At 40.5% G+C, this 18275-nt stretch overlaps 1 protein-coding gene across 4 annotated transcripts; it reads left to right on the top strand.

Annotated features, from left to right (window-relative positions):
• Positions 1 to 549: 549 nt before the first annotated feature.
• mnd1 (meiotic nuclear divisions 1 homolog (S. cerevisiae)) lies at positions 550 to 16286 on the top strand. Of its 4 annotated transcripts, none has more exons than XR_009709420.1 (8): positions 550 to 708; positions 1647 to 1712; positions 3631 to 3688; positions 4580 to 4728; positions 6776 to 6850; positions 9029 to 9225; positions 12593 to 12637; positions 15475 to 15570. XR_009709420.1 is itself a non-coding variant. In XM_061252793.1 (8 exons), the coding sequence occupies exons 1-8, from the start codon at positions 706 to 708 to the stop codon at positions 15521 to 15523; spliced, it is 522 nt and encodes a 173-aa protein (XP_061108777.1). In that variant the 5' UTR covers positions 550 to 705; the 3' UTR covers positions 15524 to 16286. The 4 variants fall into 4 exon arrangements, 2 of the variants coding, with proteins under 2 accessions (XP_061108777.1, XP_061108775.1); XR_009709421.1 differs by having other exon boundaries at positions 9029 to 9187; positions 15475 to 15558; XM_061252793.1 differs by having other exon boundaries at positions 9111 to 9187; positions 15475 to 16286.
• Positions 16287 to 18275: the final 1989 nt, after the last annotated feature.

Below are 18275 nucleotides of genomic sequence, written 5' to 3'. Positions count from 1 at the left end.
GCCAACTTACTTTATAATGGAAAGTAGGCTATTGCATACAATACACCATTTTGCACTGGCTTAATTTGACAACATTTAACCACATATTTACACTTATCCAAAGTGACCTGAATAGCAAGCATTCTTTACATGCAACCCATTTATGACAGCTGGATATACACTTAGTGAGCAATTTAGTAGGTAGACCTGTACACCAGCTTGTTAATGCAAATATTTAATCAGCCAATCATGTAGCAGCAACTGAATGCATAAAAACATGTGGAAGTGGTCAAGAGGTTCAGCTGTTGTTCAGACCAAATGTCAGAATGTGGAAGAAATGTGATCTAAGTGGAATGATTGTTGGTGCCAGACAGGGTGGGTTGAGTGTGATTTTTGTGTGAGTGTGGCAAGGGAGGCCCTGCCCAGTATTAGTATATACTAATACAGTGCTCAGTGAGTGTACTGTATATATCCCTCACAAGTTATTGTAGATGTATTGAAGCCAAACTATTTCATTATAGGGTACAGGGTACAGTATAGCTATGTCGTCATGCTAATGGACGTACAGAGTCCACTTGTTGTAGCCAAGAAGCATTCAAAGCACCAGGGCTCAGGCGCCTCCCACCTACGAGACGCGGGTAAATCAAGGGAGACACGCGTTGTTGTTAACGTCAAAGCAAACCTTCAGTTTCTTTTCAAGCTACAAACAACATAAGTTAGTACATTATGGTAAGTGATCTGAGATCCAGCGACTTGTGATTGTCTGATAGTAGCAACTAACCATGTAACGTTAACGTAGCTAGAGTAACTAACGTTAAAACTAGCTAGCGTGAACTTAGCAAACGTTAGTCACTTCAGTTTCATAGCGAACATTGTGCTAGTCCTCTATTTAGCAACAATCTAGTTAAGGAATGGGACAAATCGATGCTACGATGGCGGTGAAATCAGAAAATACGATTAACTTAAACGAGTCAACACCATTGAGTCTACAATGGCAATGTTTAGCTCGCTAACGTCGGACAACATTTTGGCTTGCTAACTAATACATTAAATTGGCTAGCAAATCTAAAAAGCCAGAGTCAACTAAGTTAACTCACAGTGTTAATGGTTGATCTGTGATACTTGTTTAAATGCACTAGTTATTGAACTAGCTATATAATATAACGTCGAATAGTGTTTTGCTCTTGCGGTTGCAGTTCAGGACATAAAGGTGATATTGCTATTGGTAACTACAGTGTGCACATTGCTATAGCATACATCACATAGCTTGTTAGGTTTCACCTCTGGGCCCTCCAGTATTTATGTCATGAGGAGGGTCTCCAGTATCAGCAACTAACAGTATTGTGAAGCCGAAAGTAATGATCATGTTTCAGTACCAAGTCGTTACCATAGTATTTATATTGTACGTTTTTCTATGATAAAATCATAGAACACAGCCTAAATATTGCATTTGGGGTCTTTGTAAATTGAAAATTGCATGCTGTCTTAGTAGGACAAATTAAAGAATGTAAATTTTGAAAACTTTCCAAGACATTCCAGTGTACTAGGTGAGAATAATGTATTTGGCCCTTTAATATTTTTTTTGTCACAAAGTGGTGGTGGAGTCATTTATTGAGTTGGTGACCTGTCACATATTTTGTATCTGTCTCTACTTTTTTTTTTCACAGTCAAAGAAGAAAGGTCTCAGTCTGGAGGAGAAGCGCAGTCGAATGATGGAGATATTTTTTGAGACGGTGAGTAGTCAAAGCTGTGTTGCAGAGGCCAGCCGTGTCACAGCTGATTAGTCAATTGAAGTCTTGTTTTTTCAAGCTCTACACATTTATATATTGGTTATATATAATGTCTGAGTGATTTATTTACAGCATTTAAATGGTTTATAATGACTTGGAAGCAGTAAACTTATTTGTAGCCACCCTGAAGTAAGGAGTAAGGAGACCAACCAGATGGGGTCAGTGCTGATCTGTCTGATATATTCAGTGAAACTGAGTGAAAGACACTACTCTAAAAAAGAGGTGCCTTGGTTTATGGTAGAGCAAGTTACTCCTTTGAACGCACAGCAGTGTGATAATTTGTATTTGTATTCTTACTGCAGTGTTATTTCGAAGGAGACATCCTCATGAGATCTAATAAAGCAGTCAGCGACAATATTTCTCTCCGGGGCTTCAGACAAATAAATTACCCAAGGGTCTTTCATCTTCTGAACCAAATAAATGAATCAAATAGAATTTTTGGCAGTAAAATGTAATTGTAATGCCAGGTGCGGAAGAAAGTGTTCTGTTTAATATACTCTCTGTCACCCGTACATGATTACTTCACTGTTGTGCTGTGAGCATGAAATGAATTTGCTGCTCTGTCCTTATGTCTTTTGAATTTCTGAACTTCCACAAAATTGGGGCCATGAAGCAAGTGCAGGCAAAATAATTTATTTATTCCTTTACTGTTGCATTTGCTGGCCAACTTTAACTCCACCTTAACTCCCCTGCAGGATGAGCCAGATCGTGTCCCAGTGCTGGCTGATTATTCTGATTATGCTGTTTTGAACCAGCAGGTGGCGTGTAGAGCACATTGCAATGTAAACGATTACATACTGACTCACCCAGAAACAGATAATTGCCCTTTTTTTAATGGTTTATTTTATCTTGTCACAGAACGTTCTCAAGCCTCAAAGATGGTTTTGAACAAAGACAATGGACGCTGCACATTCTAACCATGCTCATTGTTTGAAGGAATCTGACATTGTGAAGGAAGCTAGCAGTGATGGTGGGGTGGGGGGGATTTTTTTTGTAAATGCACACTTCCTTTCAGCCCCCAAGCTCGTGGGTGGAATCATTTGTCACAGCTCTCAGCTGCCCGGCTAATGGAGGGCGATGAGGGGGTGTGGGATTGTAATTGTGGGTTCGTTACAGTGATATGACCTAAATAATACAGCTTAGCGCGGATGTGGGGTTTGTCGTTATCACTGCTCTGAGAACGGTTTGACTTTTGTTTTCACGTAGGACTAGGGCAGGGGCTGTAGAAAGCCTCTTCTATCTTCACCCACTGAGCAGTGGAAAGACCATATCTCACCCAAATCAGCCTGTGCATTGCAATTATTTCCATGACAGGTTAAAGATGATATTGGATCATGTACAGTGTTTTCCTATGAACATATGCACCACATTACCGGCAGGAAAATATTGTCATATTGCAAGCTGTCGATTGCAGCAGCAAAATATTTTTACTAAAATGGGTTAACCATCGTGTTCACGTTTTTGCTATGCACATATGCACCACATTACTGCCGGTAAAATATTTTCAGGACAGGTGGCTAGATCTGAAGAAAGCCTTTTTTTGAATGTCTTCATCTAAAGGTTCAGAAGTGTATTTTGCCATTGCCTCTCTCTCTCACTTCATGTAGCTTAATACAAAGGAACATAACATAGCAACTTAATTCTAAGACAAACGTTTGCAACTTAGGCAGTCGTTCTAAAATAATAACACTTGAATTTAACTTAGAATTATATCAAAACATATATTGAATCCAGGCTATTGTCATATTTAGGATTTGCTATGATCCAGCTTTTTTTTTTTTATATGTGCTGTATGCATGCTATCATTTTCTTCCACTTGAATGTATAACAGTTAGTTTCCTTTGCTCTTATTTCCATCCAGAAAGATGTGTTTCAGCTGAAGGATATTGAGAAGATCGCTCCAAAGACCAAAGGAATCAGTGAGTAATGGTCTATAGTGACCTTGTTTTGACCTGGAACCCCTCTCTCTCTCTTGCATGCATGTATGTACCTACACTTCACATGTTATACACACCAGTGGCACATCCATATTGAGTACAGAGTAAAGTAAACCGTGTGTAAAGAGTCGGACCCGTTGACTGTAACAGAAGAAAGCTTTGTTCACAGCTGGCGAAGGGTGTAGACTATGGTACAATATGTACTGTACAGAGGCAAGTCCTCTTTTATGCAGGTAAGAGGGACATTAGCTCTTCCTGAGGTATATGGCACTTACCCTTGTTATAACGATCCAGAGGACAGTTGTAGTGCTATTGTTAGGAGACACCTCTCTGTTTATTCACCTGCTAAGGCGCTCCTCTATTGGTGGTTGTACACACAAACTTCACCTGCCTGTTCTCAGACCGTTCCTTCTACATGACAAAACTCACATTCTCAAAACCTTGTACGAGGTTTTGATTCGTAACCAGGTTTTAATTTTAACATTTGTGTTGTGTTTTCATGGTATAGCTTCTCATGTCTATTGTGTTTGTGTTGTCCAATACATTTTTAAGAATACAGTCCGCAACAGTGTCTCTTGCTTTGCTTGCAACTTTTATTGATTAAAAAAAAAGGCCATTTACCATATTTGTACGTATATGTTATACTTTTTTTTTAGACTAAAGGGTCCAAATAGATATGGTATATACAATTGCAGAGGGCCTGAACCCATGAAAAGTGAGCAGTAGAGGGAAAAAAAAACTCCCCAGTGGGAATAAACACTCAAACGGTTATTGTACCTTCATTCAACGTGTGAATACAGCAATGTATGTTCCGCACTGAGGGTGGGGGGTTATGGGATCTGAGTTTAACCGCTCTGTTCCTCTCCTGCTCAGCACCCATGTCAGTGAAGGACGTGCTGCAGAGTCTAGTGGACGACAACATGGTGGACTGCGAGAGGGTTGGCACTTCAAACTACTACTGGGCTTTCCCCAGCAAAGCCCTCCATGCCCGGAAACGCAGACTGGATGAGCTGGAGAAACAGGTACCGGCACAGGCCCGGGGACGAAAAGGGCTTCGCTTGGTCTGCTTTATGGAGCCTCGCCATGCGACTGCGGCCCCCACGAGCACACCGGCGGTCTTCCTCCGACTCCATTTGAATGCGACTTACAAACCAGGGTGCGATGACAACCAGTGGCTCACGTCATTCGACATGCTGGACTACACTCCCAAATGGGCGGCGGAGGTTGCAGTCAGCGGTGCGGCGTGAGCGTGATTGGGCTTTCCAAATTGGGGAGAAAAAGGAAAAAAGCATGAGAAAAGAAACGGCCATTTATGGGCATTTTGTGAAGCCAGGAGCCCACCTTCATTGTGTGTGTGTTTGCAAAGGCCTTTTTTTGCAGCCTACCAGAAAAACTTGTTCTTTTACTTCCTGTTTCACATTTTGTCTGAACAACAGAGCCTCATAGTCGATGGTAGGAACTTCCTATTAGCGGCCAAGCTGATGCTAGCACACTTCGCTTCCCACATCACTATCATTATGACTATGACTATCAATATTAATAGGAACTATGGCTTTTCGGGGTGACATGGTGTGGACTATGTCCACGAGTGAACAGTTTAAACGAAACAGGAAGTCACATTGTTCTCTGCAGGGCTCCATCAGGGGTGCCCTATCTAAGAGTGCATTCAGTGGGGCTGGGAAGATATGGTGGCTTTTATTTAAATGCTAAATGTACAGCTGTTTGTACAGGATTCCTACATCATGAGTTGTTTCACATGCTGGAAATTTGAGCAGTTTTAAGGGAAGGTAACTACAGAACAGTCATCTATCTCATGAGCTTCTGCTGTGACCCACTTTCACTGTCACTGACTTGCACATGATTCTGTAGTCTGCAGCCCGAGTTGAGATTTTATCAGCTGCTTCCAGTGAACGCTCATTCAGGTAGAACATTTCAGCAGTTTTTTTACTTCTGCCCACTTACAGCCAGCTTCACTGAAAAACCTTTTGTTATGTTTTATATTTTGTCCATCTGTCCACAAACTTCTATGCATGAGAAAAAATTGGTGCCCAAATTTGAGGCAGCCTGGTTCTTGTTCCGTGAATTCTTACAAATTACATAATTTGTGGAAGTGAGTCAGTTCAGAGATATGAAACTATTTTGCAAATTGATGTTGAGTAAGTTGTTTAGCCTCGCAGTATATGTACCTGGGTGTCCTGCACAGAGCATAAGTGCCTTACATCACAATGAAAGTGTGTTTTACAAAAGACTGCTTTTTCCATCGCTATCATTAACAGAGAAATGCATGCGCTTTTGGAGTTTGGATTTCAAGTTGGCCAATGGGAAGTTGCAGAGAAAGATCTTTTCGCTTGTTTTGCTTCCAATGCTTCTTATATCTGCAAAACAGAAATGTATGGCATTTAATTCCTGCTACACTGAGGACATAGGGCAATAACAACAAAAGAAAACACTGTTGAAGCTCGCAAGAATTAACTTCCGATCTTCGCAGTCTTATCAGACAGGAACGAGGAAAAGTTAGAAAAGAAAAAATGTTTAAATTCCAAGATGCAGATTATTAGCATGACCGTTATCCTTACACAGGTTGTGACACATTCAGTTCCATAATATCCCATTCCTTAAGACACACTACACACTGGTAAGGTTCTCTGTCAAATTTCACGAGGGATCTTGTTTGAATTACAGCATGGAGCACGTAAATGTTGGGACTTTTTCTGTGGGAACGAGTTGGCCTGAGCCATGTGAACGTCACAGTGTGACAAAAGCTGGCTTTTCATGGTATCCAACAAAAACTGCCTTTTTAAAGAATCCTTAATCTAAAATAACATTTCTCCTTCATATCCCTGGCAATTCTGGGCACTGTGTGTTTTATCTCATAGGAACATGATGCCAAAACAGGCCTTTCAGCCTGGCTAGGCTCGCCAATTGCACAAGAAGCGCCAATGTGTCACTGGGATGAGTCATGGATATTGCGGTGGAACTGTAGATTAACTATGTTTGTTTTTTAATGAGAATGCTAGAATACCCAGGAGCTATTCAGTCTGACTTTCTTCTTTTTTTACCATATTGCAGCTTTCTGAAGCAAAGAGACGTAAAGAAACCTTACAGCAGGCTGTCGAAAAGGTTAAAGTGGGACGTCAAGATACTGTAAGTTATTTTTATTTCTTTTGAATGCACACTCCAAAAACATGTAACTTTGTTTTCAGATTCAGGAGTAATATGAAGATTTTTGGTTTTAGTATTCTCATGGATTCAAACTATTACAGTATCGATGGTCTGGTGGTTTATCGTAAAAAGCTTTTTTTACTGTACGTTTCAGAAGATATTTTGTTCTCCACATACAAGCAACAATTTCTTGAAAATGAGTCTCGTGTCCCTATAGGAATCACTAAAAAGTAATAGCCATTGTCACTCCACATTAGTCATTCCCTTTACAGAGAGCACTGCAAGCCCAAGGGCTTTTTTAATGGTTGACATGGGGACAGTTTTCTTGTGCTGTAAGTGCTGTCAGAGATGTGAATAGAAGATATGAAGATTTAATATGGCACTGGCAGCTTGATGGATGAGTGTTTCTCCTGCTGTGCTCAGTCAGGCTCATGGGGAATGTGAGTGACTGCATTTGTGTCTTTCTCTTCACAGTCATAATCACCTTGCATCTTCAATAAGGTCTCCTAAGCGAAGCAGTGGCAGACTTTATATGAAAAAAAAAAAGAACAAGGGAAAATTGGCATTAAGTGGGGGTGGCAATAAAACAGGGTCTAGGAAAGAAAAGGAAATTTACATATGAAAATAATGACACAATAATGATGGTGATACTACAGTGTGTTATCTCTGAATAAAACAATAATGTGCTGTGATAGTCTTTCCAGCATGAGAGTCTTTTTTTGCCAACAAATTCTGCGTAACTTACTTTATTCTAATACTTCTTGCCAAATAATTCTTATAAAACTTTACTGGTGACCTGAACATTTCCTTGGCAAACCGTAGAGAACCACACAAACAAGGCCTTCTTCAAATCAAAATGCTTTTGAGGCATTGCTTGTTTTCATATTGTTAGATCCAACAATGCCAATGATTTTGTTTTCCTGCCAGTGTTCATATTCTGCCAGTGTTTGTGACTCACCGTTTTTTCTTTTCTTGTTGGCGGTATAATGATGTTTTAGATACTCTGTTTGTTTGCACTTGATCACCTTAGAGATTTGGTTGTTGGCGGAGAACAGCGGGTAATGTACAGTATGGGGTAGGGATCAGCAACTCTCTGTCCTCGAGATCCGAGAACTGCTGGTTTTCCACCCTCCCTTTACCTGGGAGTCAGGTGTGAAGACGGTTGATAATCCCTGCTATTGGTAGTTTCTTATTGGAGGATGTTTGTACCTATGAAACTACCAGCAGTAAGTGAGGCTGACGGTATAATTGGTGGGTGGTATAGCATGAAAGCACTGCATGGGACACCTGAGAATCTGTATAATAGTCTTCATAGCCTGATAAGTCATACGCTTATGGGCCGGTTTCACAGACACAGATTAAGCCTAGACTAAATTCAATCTTGAATGGAAATTCTCCGGACAAAACTCAATTTAGTCTAGCCCTAAGCTTAATATGGGTCTGTGAAACCTGCCATAAATTGAACAAATGGTAAGTAATGTACAGGTCTTTTCTTGTATACGTGTCATTTTTACTCGATACTGAAGCAGTCTGGAGATTATGTTTAACTGACATCCTGTAGGTTTTCATCTCAACCCTAATTTGGTGCAACTAATTCTACTAATTAGCAGCTCAAAGAGATCTTGTACTGTTCAATGATTTATGCTTTGTTGGGGTTTGAGTGAAAACATTACAGCTATATCAGACGCTTTATCAAAAGTGACTTACAGTTGATTAGACTAAGCAGGGGACAATCCCCCCCCGGAGTGGGGTTAATGGCCTTGCTCAAGGGCCCAACAGCTGCGGATCGTATTTCGGCTACACCGGGGCTTGAACCACCAACCTTCCACATCTCAGTCATGTACATTAGCCACTAGGCTACAGACTGCCCGGTAAATAACTTGGAACAGGATTGGGCAGCCCTGCATTAAGGCATTCATCCTATAAAACAATAAAGCAATACCCCAGTATGGTACAGTTGCTAGTTTTAATGGGGCAAAGTCCTAGATAACGTAATTAAAGACCTCTTAATGACCTGACTCACTATGATTGTTACAGACCTGCTGTGCTGTGGTATGATAGGTTTGAATTCTATATAGATCACTATCTGAACCCAACCTGGTCCATGACTTCTCCCCTGTCTGATTGGACAAAAAAAAAAATTCCCTTTTTCCGTCTCAGCGGAAGTACGGCGGACACAAATTCTCCAGTAGAGACGGGCTTCCCTTTTCACTTGATGACCTGGCGACTCGCTCTCCTGCAGGAGGAGAGGGCCTCCCTTCAGAAGGAGCTCCAGTCTCTGAGGGAGCAGAGGGCCCAGCTGAAGGCTGACATGGACAGGTACAGGGAGTGCGACCCGGAGGTGCTGGAGGAGATCCGTGAGTACCGGCAGCATTAACGGGACGCGTCCGAAACGCACCTGTGGTCCGCTGCTACACCAGGTCCACTGCTGCACATCTGTGGTCCACTGCCACACAGTGGACCTGGTGTCACTGGCTTTGGTCCCCTTTAAAGGTCACCCTGAGTCTTTTCATTGGGTGGAGCTATGGGATCAAAATGTAAGAAATATAATTAATAAAATTGATTATTAATAATAAATAATTTAACTTGAGAATTTGAGGGTCTAATTATAATGTACTGTAATGTGTTTAAATGCATGCATAAGATTTTATTGTTTATATACCTGTATACTCTCAGCCCTCCATGGCACATGATTAGACATTACATTACATTACATTAGACCTAAGCAGGAGACAATCCTCCCCTGGAACAATGAAGGGTTAAGGGCCTCGCTCAAGGGCCCAACGGCTGTGCGGATTGAACCACCAACCTTGCCTGTCTCAGTCATGTACCTTAACCACTATGCTACAGACCGCCCCCACTGGTCTATAAGTAGGCAAAGATATGTTTAGGGCTGAGAATTACACATTCGTTTATGTGAATTAGTTCCGATCTGATTTTAAAGGTGTCCACAGACTGTATTGGCTGCATGTAAGAGCAGTGCGTTGAATACCCGCTGGTCAATATTCACCCTACCTATCTTGTGTTCGTATGCACCTTCCCTTCATCAGGGCCTGTACGATACAACACTGTGGGGGAATGGGATAGCCCTGCGGTGTGATAACCCCAAGATAGCTTGGCCTTCTGCTGGCCTCGACCACCTCTGCTGTAATTCATCAGGTGTTTCAGGCAACAACTTACATTGGACTTGCACGTACTCAGATTGCACAGCAGGGTTATTATTTTTTAATGATACCTCTAGCACTTGGCTTGAAAGATATTGATACTTTGTCTGCATCTTGGGGTATAATATGCTTCTTTAGATTGATGACCAGTCTATCCAAATGATCTTTTTTTCGATAGACTCCAAAAGCATTTCAGCATACAGTTGATAAACACCTATTTTACATAATTTTAAATAATTTAAAAGCCCCCGCCTCCAAGTTTACAAAGGACATCGTGACTATGCGTCATGTTCTTTGGCAATCGTGCTGAAGGATGAGAAATCCAGGGCATGTCTGGAGTAAGTGTAATATATCAGGTACAGAACCGCCCATAGCTTGCAGAATAATTATTCATTCACTTAGCAGGTGTCCTTATCAGAGGTCACTTTACGCAACACGAGTGTCCCGCCGGTGAATATAAGTTTGGACTGTCTGTTTCTGAGTCCGTTTTTCAACGGTTCAATGTGCAGCTTGCCTCTCCGTTGGGAAAAGAACATGCGAACATTAAATCAGAATCTGCTTATTCTCTTGTGAAATGCTCACATACGAGTGGTCGTAAGCTCCATGTTCTGCTTCTCTCAATAAGGTTTGCTTAGCCTCTCCGTGCTGTTTTATTGATTCAGATGTTTTGCCAGAGACTGCATCCATAGACTGCAGTAAAAGCTAGATAAGAGTTGGCAGTGGGCTCATTCCAATTGCTTATTTTTTGACCTCCTTCTTCCTTTCATTGCTCTGAGCTCCACTCATAGGGGAGGCAAAAACAGGAAGTGGGAACGGATGGTGACGATAAGAGAAGAGAATGTGAATTAGGCAAATTAAATTCATGTCCTTGCTCCGTCAAATGTCAATTTGAAGCCACATCAGTTACAGACATTGCAGATGTGTGACCGGTGGATCATTTATACGTCACACATTCCAAAAAATACTTCTGCAAAGGATGGGCTCATGTTTTCCTCCTGTAGGAGGCTCCTAGCACTGCCCCTAGCATCTAGCTCCTAGAAGGAACATTTATCGGATTGGAATTTCCTTAAAGATAAACATCAATTTCCGGGTAAGGCAAGGGACAAGGAGCAAGGAGGTCAAAAATTAGCCATTGGAATGAGCTCAGTGCTTCTCATCAACCAGGCCAGGCTTGAAGCCTCTGGACACTAACCTAGTATTAGAATAAACTTTGTCTATTTCTGTGGACAGTAAAATTACAATGGTGTAAGTACAGCGTGCTTGGAACCTGCTAGATTTCTAAATTCCTCACCTTGTGAAACCTGCTTCTGCATCCATTAAAAGTTTGAGATGGTTGAATCCTTTACAATTAAGTTCTGAGTGAAGGATGAGCTTTGATCATTAACAGCCGCTGTGAATGGCCTTTGTGCAATCTTAGAGCAATCAGTTATCCCCTGCCTCCCTGGACTGTCAGAGAGTGAATCATCATTACTCTGTCAGACTTTCTCTCTATCCCTCTTCTCTTGCTCTCAGTTAATTAGCATGTATGGGGCAAAGCGTGATATTTTTTAACATTTACCTGTTAGTTTTAGAATAGGAAGAATTTAGCCACAGGCAAGTGGCTTCAGTTGCAAAGCTCTAATCTTTAACGCCTTATCAGGAAGAACTGATCCAGTGGGATTAGCTTTTGTGCTTTAAAAGTTCTGCTTACTCAAATCGATTGAGGAAACTAAATGCCATGTGTTGTTTTACTAGGGCAATTGCATCTGTTCAAATATTCACTGGTCTTTAATTCACAAGTTTTAATTGAAGTTAAACTCCCTTTAATTGAGTAATAATGAGAGTCCATTATTAAGTTGACAACTTAATTCGCTAGGTAAAATTATATTTGCATTTTACAATTTACATTTCAAGCTGAATACTCAAGCTGAAGGGCTTGTAAATACAAGGCAAGCTCAATGTTACTGTACTTCATTAGATTATGGTTAAATTTACATTAATTTGGAAATGTACATTAATAGTATTGTAATAGTACAAGTTGAAGTTACTGTTTATATATGCAGTTTTTACAGTGATAATCTTAACTACTGTATGTTTATTATCAAATGCCAAGTGTGCTGTACAATTACTTAAATTGTATGGTTACAATGAGTGGCAGTTTTGTATCCAAGCTGTATTGACATTGTATCCAAGGACAATAATCTGGGGCAGCAAGGACAGGCTGTTCCTTTTTTTGATGTGAAAACATACTTAATACCTTAATGTGCAAAATTATATATATTTTTTGCTGCCCTGTTATTCTGGTTTCAGTAAACAATCAGAAAAGGTGGTTGGGCTAGTTTGGCCAATTATCCTAAACTAGCCACTATTTAGCATTGATACCGGGCTTAAACCCTGGAACTCTAAAGCTCACAAGCAGTACAGTCTTGTTCTATTCATGTGGTGACATTTATTTATCGCTTAATGTCAAAGTTAATTAGCTACCAATGTTTATCACCCCAAAGTTCCACCATTAGTAATGTTATTCCGCATTTTGAATCCTCACACTGAGTCCTAAACGTTATTGCCCTCTGTCCTGCAGGGAAGTCCAGTGGAACTGCAAAGGAAGCTGTCAACCGTTGGACAGGTGAGTCCACCATCCGTAGTTACTGTGGCTGTGGCTAGTAACAGTCCTAGAAACACCTGTGTATTTAAAGTCCAAATCTAACCCAACCATGGGAGATCACATGCAGCATAATTTTGCCTAAAATAATGACACTGTGTTATTGATCTGATGAGAAGGATTCTGAAGAAATCACATATCTACATATCTCTAAACGCACTGAGTGAAATCCTAATTTGACGCATCTTCCCACTGAATGACATCACAGAAACATGGGGGTTGGGCAGTTTTTCCCCTAGAAAGCTCGAAAATTTCAAAAGAAAATCTATAAAGCTATTAACGTTTTCTTATTAAGACCAGTGAGACAATGCCAGTGTCAGGTTGCATTGACCCAGGAGGAATGTCATATAGCAACCTCCTGCAGTAATTGGTGTTTGCATTTGACTGCTTATTATGGTAATTACAGTGCTGGATGTGTACAGTGCAGTCATTGCACAGTGACATTAACATATTCCGTTCCACAGAGCTTTGAAGTGACAATTTAAATACAGCATATCTTTAAGGTCATTGTGGTCATTCTATTTTGTTCAGAAAGGCAACATGTTTTTTTTGCCCCCTCCACCACCGTCCAACTACCCCCCCAGTTCAGCTTAAAGGACTTCCAGCAGATTTACAGTTGATGACAGCTTGACAGATTCTGCCATAGGAGAGATGAGAAAATCTACGAAAGCAGAAACGACCTATTCACCTCACACCAGTCCAGAATTGACCCCTGTCACATGGTGGTTGCTGATTGTGATGTGTGACCTGCTTGGTGCTCACAAGATACTGCGCTGTGGAAATGAACAATATGATAGTGCAGTCAGTTGATGAGATTTTATGCAATGCAGCGCCCATTATTGCAATTGACATTGAGCCCTTTACAACACACACCAAACACACAAACAAACAGTGAAAAACAAACCCCACAATATTAGCCACCTTAATGCAGAAAAGGCATTTATGTAATAGTTTCTTTACCATAAATTGCACAGCATGACATGTTGTTGTGTTTGTGGCATTTGAATTTCCCAAAAGGAAACGGACTGTGTTTACCATGTTGACACAGGGTCAGCAAGGCTTTATGAAAAGACAGTGTCCATCATTACAGGACTATTGCTCCCATCATTGTGCTTTCTCTGGGTTTTCCACATACAGGTGTTTAGTGTCTTTAGATCATGTTGTGGGAAATAGTTTGGTGTCACTGGTGGTGTGGTACACTGGTTGCTGAATAAAGATCTTGTAGGAATAAACCACAGGTAATGCAAGTTACCTGTGAGTCAGCATCCAGCTGTGCTACAAATGTTAACCAGATTTGTTAGGCATACAGAGCCATTGTTGTTACCGCTGTCTTGTGACTCTTTTTCCTGTAAACCCTGGGTATATAGAGGGGAACGTGGAATGGTTCGAGGAGACTCGCTAATACGACCTCCTGCGCACCATTTGCATATATCCATTCATATTACACCTTGTAATTCTTGTAACACATTGTCTTTCTATTTCTGCAATGCACATTGTTTAATAAATTGTATTAATTTGAACTTACACCCTCTTGACTCGCACCACTGCACATTTAGCAGTTTAGAGTCCTAACAGACATAGGCAACCTAGGATACCTGCACCCCGTAATCACTCGCCTATACACCAGTGCCGTCACAAGATGCATAATAGAGCCACACTATTGGCGCACATTTGCAGTTCCTTTTTTTTGAACTGTTAGAACAGAGGAGCCGTTAGTACTCATCTTTTGGAGTCAGATAAACAAGAACAAAATTACATTAACCCTGTTCCAGTAGCACCTGGTCAGACGACATGTGTTTCCTTCACCTCTCAGATACTTCCGCCTTTTGGTGTATGTGGGTGGTTCTTACATGAGTGTAATTGCAAAAAGCTTTTTTGCAATCTGTATGTCATCTAGATTAGTTGTTACCTCCGATACAGTTTAAAAAGATGCTGTGCCTTGCAGTTATTTCAGCGAAATGGGTGCTACGGTTTGGAATTAACTGTATAGTATTATCTTGAAGGAATACAAAGTATACTACCACAGCAGTGTACTGAGACTAAATTGAGGAGAGGAGAACATTGTCCAGATCACTACACTACAGTAAGCCTGCTACAGTGTGTTTTCAATTGAAGCACTTTATATAAAGTAGATGGGTTATATGCCTTGAGACATGACTATAAAAAAATATATTTATCAGCAGAACTTAGGCTACCTCATAAACATCTGTAAAGCTCTTGGTATGAATTAGATTTGACACCATTTAAGTGCCAAAGTAGAATTAAATAACAACCCAGCATATACGTACAGATAAGAACCCTTGAAAACACTGTTATGTATGAATAACTGTTACCCCCACCTCAAATATTTCCACTGTTTGGCTTCATCTGACAAACCTGAAATGCAAGTGTATGCAAATGTACCCAAATCTGTTTGATTTGGGTACAGTAAGTGAGTGAAAGCATAACTCCCTAAAGGTATTTTTGTATTTTCACTAGTTTTACACTTGGGTTCCATAATGCGTGAGGGCTGGGGGTGATAATTTGGATATTCTTTCACAGCTTCCATAGACCATTCTCACTTCAGCTCTCAAAACCCCTCAGCTAAGGCACAGTAGGCATTGTCTATAGTTGCCATCTTGTTAGCATGTGTGCATGTTGATTACACAACTTGATGCATTTTAGTTGTGAGCATCAAGGTGATTTGGTGAAATATTTTGAAATATGATACTGTACTCTATGCTACCCCATGAGTAATTAAACCTGGTACATTAATAAAATGCAACATATGGACAGGGACAAAAAATGATGTCTTTTTGCAGACAATGTGTTTGCCATGAAATCCTGGGCCAAGAGGAAGTTTGCGTTTGAGGACAGCCGCATTGACAAAGCCTTTGGAATACCGGAAGAGTTTGACTACATGGACTAGCAGGTTCTCCTCCTTCCCTGGGATACACACAACATCAGTACATGTAGAGGACTGTACATTTTATTTATTTGATAATGTATAGAAATTGTACATAGTGCACAAAGTTGTTTTCTTTCCCCCAACAATTTTACTGTGTTTTTTCCCCATCAGACCAAATTCTAATCATCTGCACATTAGAATTTTATTAATGATTCTTTAATCATTTGTTGATTAAAGAATATATATATATCGCCTAATCTCTTGTAAGGGGCCTTTTGTGAGTGGATGGGTCGATGATAAACATATGAGTTTCTCAGGGATACACTGATATTCATCTGAGTGGATGCGAAAGGAGAAGCTTTTGCCACTTGAATGATGCGAGAGTTGCTGTTGCTATAATCTTCACAAGGATAGCGGACTGGTGCTCCAGTTAGAATGGGACCACAACACAGTTTAAATGTGGTAAAATCAAAACCTGAAGAAGAGTAGTATTGTCAGTTCTAGGAAGTCAGCAGTCACCTTGGAGTGGACACCTGGTGTGAACAGATGTGATGCCAAGTCCAGTGTTATTGTGCCATTGTTACCGTCCTTAGTACACGTTCTTGTAAATGTTTAACTTTGAAAATTCTCATGAAAAATATTATTTGTATCAGTTACTGGCTTGCTTTTGTAATATGTGCATGTATTGTACAATGAAAATTTAATAAATATTGGCTAATACACACATTTATTTGCATACGAAAGGATACTTTGTCTTGATACTGCGATTGCATCCTATTTAAATATCTATTTATACAGATGTAATTGCAGTAAAACTATTCTGATCTCTTTTCTATTCTGATTCTGAACTATTTGTCACAATGTTTGGATCCCTAAAAGTAATCCCTCAAAAGTAATATCTCCATAACCATCTGACGCCATCTTTGGAGCATAGAAAACAAATGATTCATTTTGGAATTGGCAAAGAATACCTTTGAAAAAAGGCTCAGTTCCCTACTGAAAGTACCCCGCAATGTGGTACTTTGGATTTATTGGTTCAGATCTTATACAAGAGAATGCTACAAGGGCCAGACCGAACATTTGCTACACGAGTGTACTTGTTTTGTGTTTGGGGAAAATGACTGGTTGCTAACCCCTCCAAAAGGTATACTTGTGTGCAAATGATCCTCGTGTAATAAAATGTCTCAGAGTCTTGTTGCCATTGCACTGTTCTTAAACCAAAGGCCCAAAGTAAACATTCCAGTCCGTAAAACCACTACATGCAACAGTCCTGGACAATAATATGTTACACGGCAACCAGTCTCTACACAGCAACAGCAACGAGTGTCCCAGTAGTCACAAATGTGCATTGTTTTGGCTGTAGGTGTGAAGTTTCAAATCCGCATCCATATTTCCCATTTGCACTTTTGTAATATTTATAGGGAAGTATCCTCGAGAGTAAAATGTGAGAGTTTATATCGCGGCAGTTGTGTCTGTTGAGATGTGTTCAGATGATACCTACTACCTGACAGTTTAGTCTGCATCCAACAAATCATATCTTCAGTCTTATATTTATAGTTCCAAGGACATTACTGAGAGTATGTGTATGTATACAGTGCACAGTGGGCTCCAGAATTATTGGCACCCTTGATAGAGATTCTGAAAAAATATTGCATATTATGAACCACACTGATTATATAAATATTAATATATATATATAGAGAGAGAGATAGACAGATAGATAGATTATCAGTATCATATATATATATATATATATATATATATATATATATATATATATGAGGGGGGCCATAAAGATGACAGAGAATTGCTTGCAAGGTTTGTTGCAATTCTCAAGTCTCAAAAAGTACCATAAAATGACAAACCAACAAACTCTTTAGAAGGCTGGCATGAAGACAGTCCTTATTGAGCACAATAAACAGGACCAAGCATCTGGAGTTTGCCTAATGTTACTGGAATTATGACTGGAAGAGAGTGCTAGGGTCATTCATTCATTCACTATCCTAACCCGCTTATCCTGAACAGGGTCGCAGGGGGGCTGGAGCCTATCCCAGCATACATTGGGCGAAAAGGCAGGAATACACCCTGGACAGGTCGCCAGTCCATTGCAGGGCACACACACCACTCACTCACACACTCATTCCTATGGGCAATTTAGACTCCCCAATCAGCCTAAACTGCATGTCTTTGGACTGTGGGAGGAAACCGGAGTACCTGGAGGAAACCCACACAAATACAGGGAGAACATGCAAGCTCCGCACAGAGAGGCCCCGGCCGACGGGGATTCGAACCCAGGACCTCCTTGCTGTGAGGCAGCAGTGCTAACCACTGCACCATCCATGCTAACCACTGCACCATCCGTGCTGCCGTGCTAGGGTCAGATAAGACAAAAATGGCCAAGCACACCATTTACATTTCACTGCTAAAGAGGAATGCATACAAGGAGAAGCAATTCATACCTACTGTCAAATATGGAGGAGGATCATTGCTGTTTTGGAGATAATGTGTTGCCATGGGCACTCTTCAAGATCAATGGCATAATGAATTTGACAAAGAGGAGGTGAGATTTAGTCAAAGATAGATTGTCCTGCCAGACAATGACTCCAAACATACCTTAAGTGCAAATCCAAGGATATCAATGATTCTGAAAAGTTCTGCAGGAAGGAATGGTCAAAAATCCCAATGGTTTCTCTAAATGCTTATTGTAAACCAATA

Source organism: Conger conger, chromosome 8 (assembly GCF_963514075.1).
Source record: "Conger conger chromosome 8, fConCon1.1, whole genome shotgun sequence".
In the NCBI taxonomy this organism is placed as follows: domain Eukaryota; kingdom Metazoa; phylum Chordata; class Actinopteri; order Anguilliformes; family Congridae; genus Conger; species Conger conger.
This window is presented reverse-complemented; position numbering and strand designations above follow the sequence as displayed.

What these genes read in the sequence shown, in the direction of transcription:
- mnd1 (XM_061252791.1), top strand. An exon ending in TGGAGATATTTTTTGAGACG is followed by an intron (nt 1,713 to 3,630) that starts GTGAGTAGTCAA and finishes ATTTCCATCCAG; the next exon opens with AAAGATGTGTTTCAGCTGAA. An exon ending in AAGTGGGACGTCAAGATACT is followed by an intron (nt 6,851 to 9,110) that starts GTAAGTTATTTT and finishes GCTCTCCTGCAG; the next exon opens with GAGGAGAGGGCCTCCCTTCA.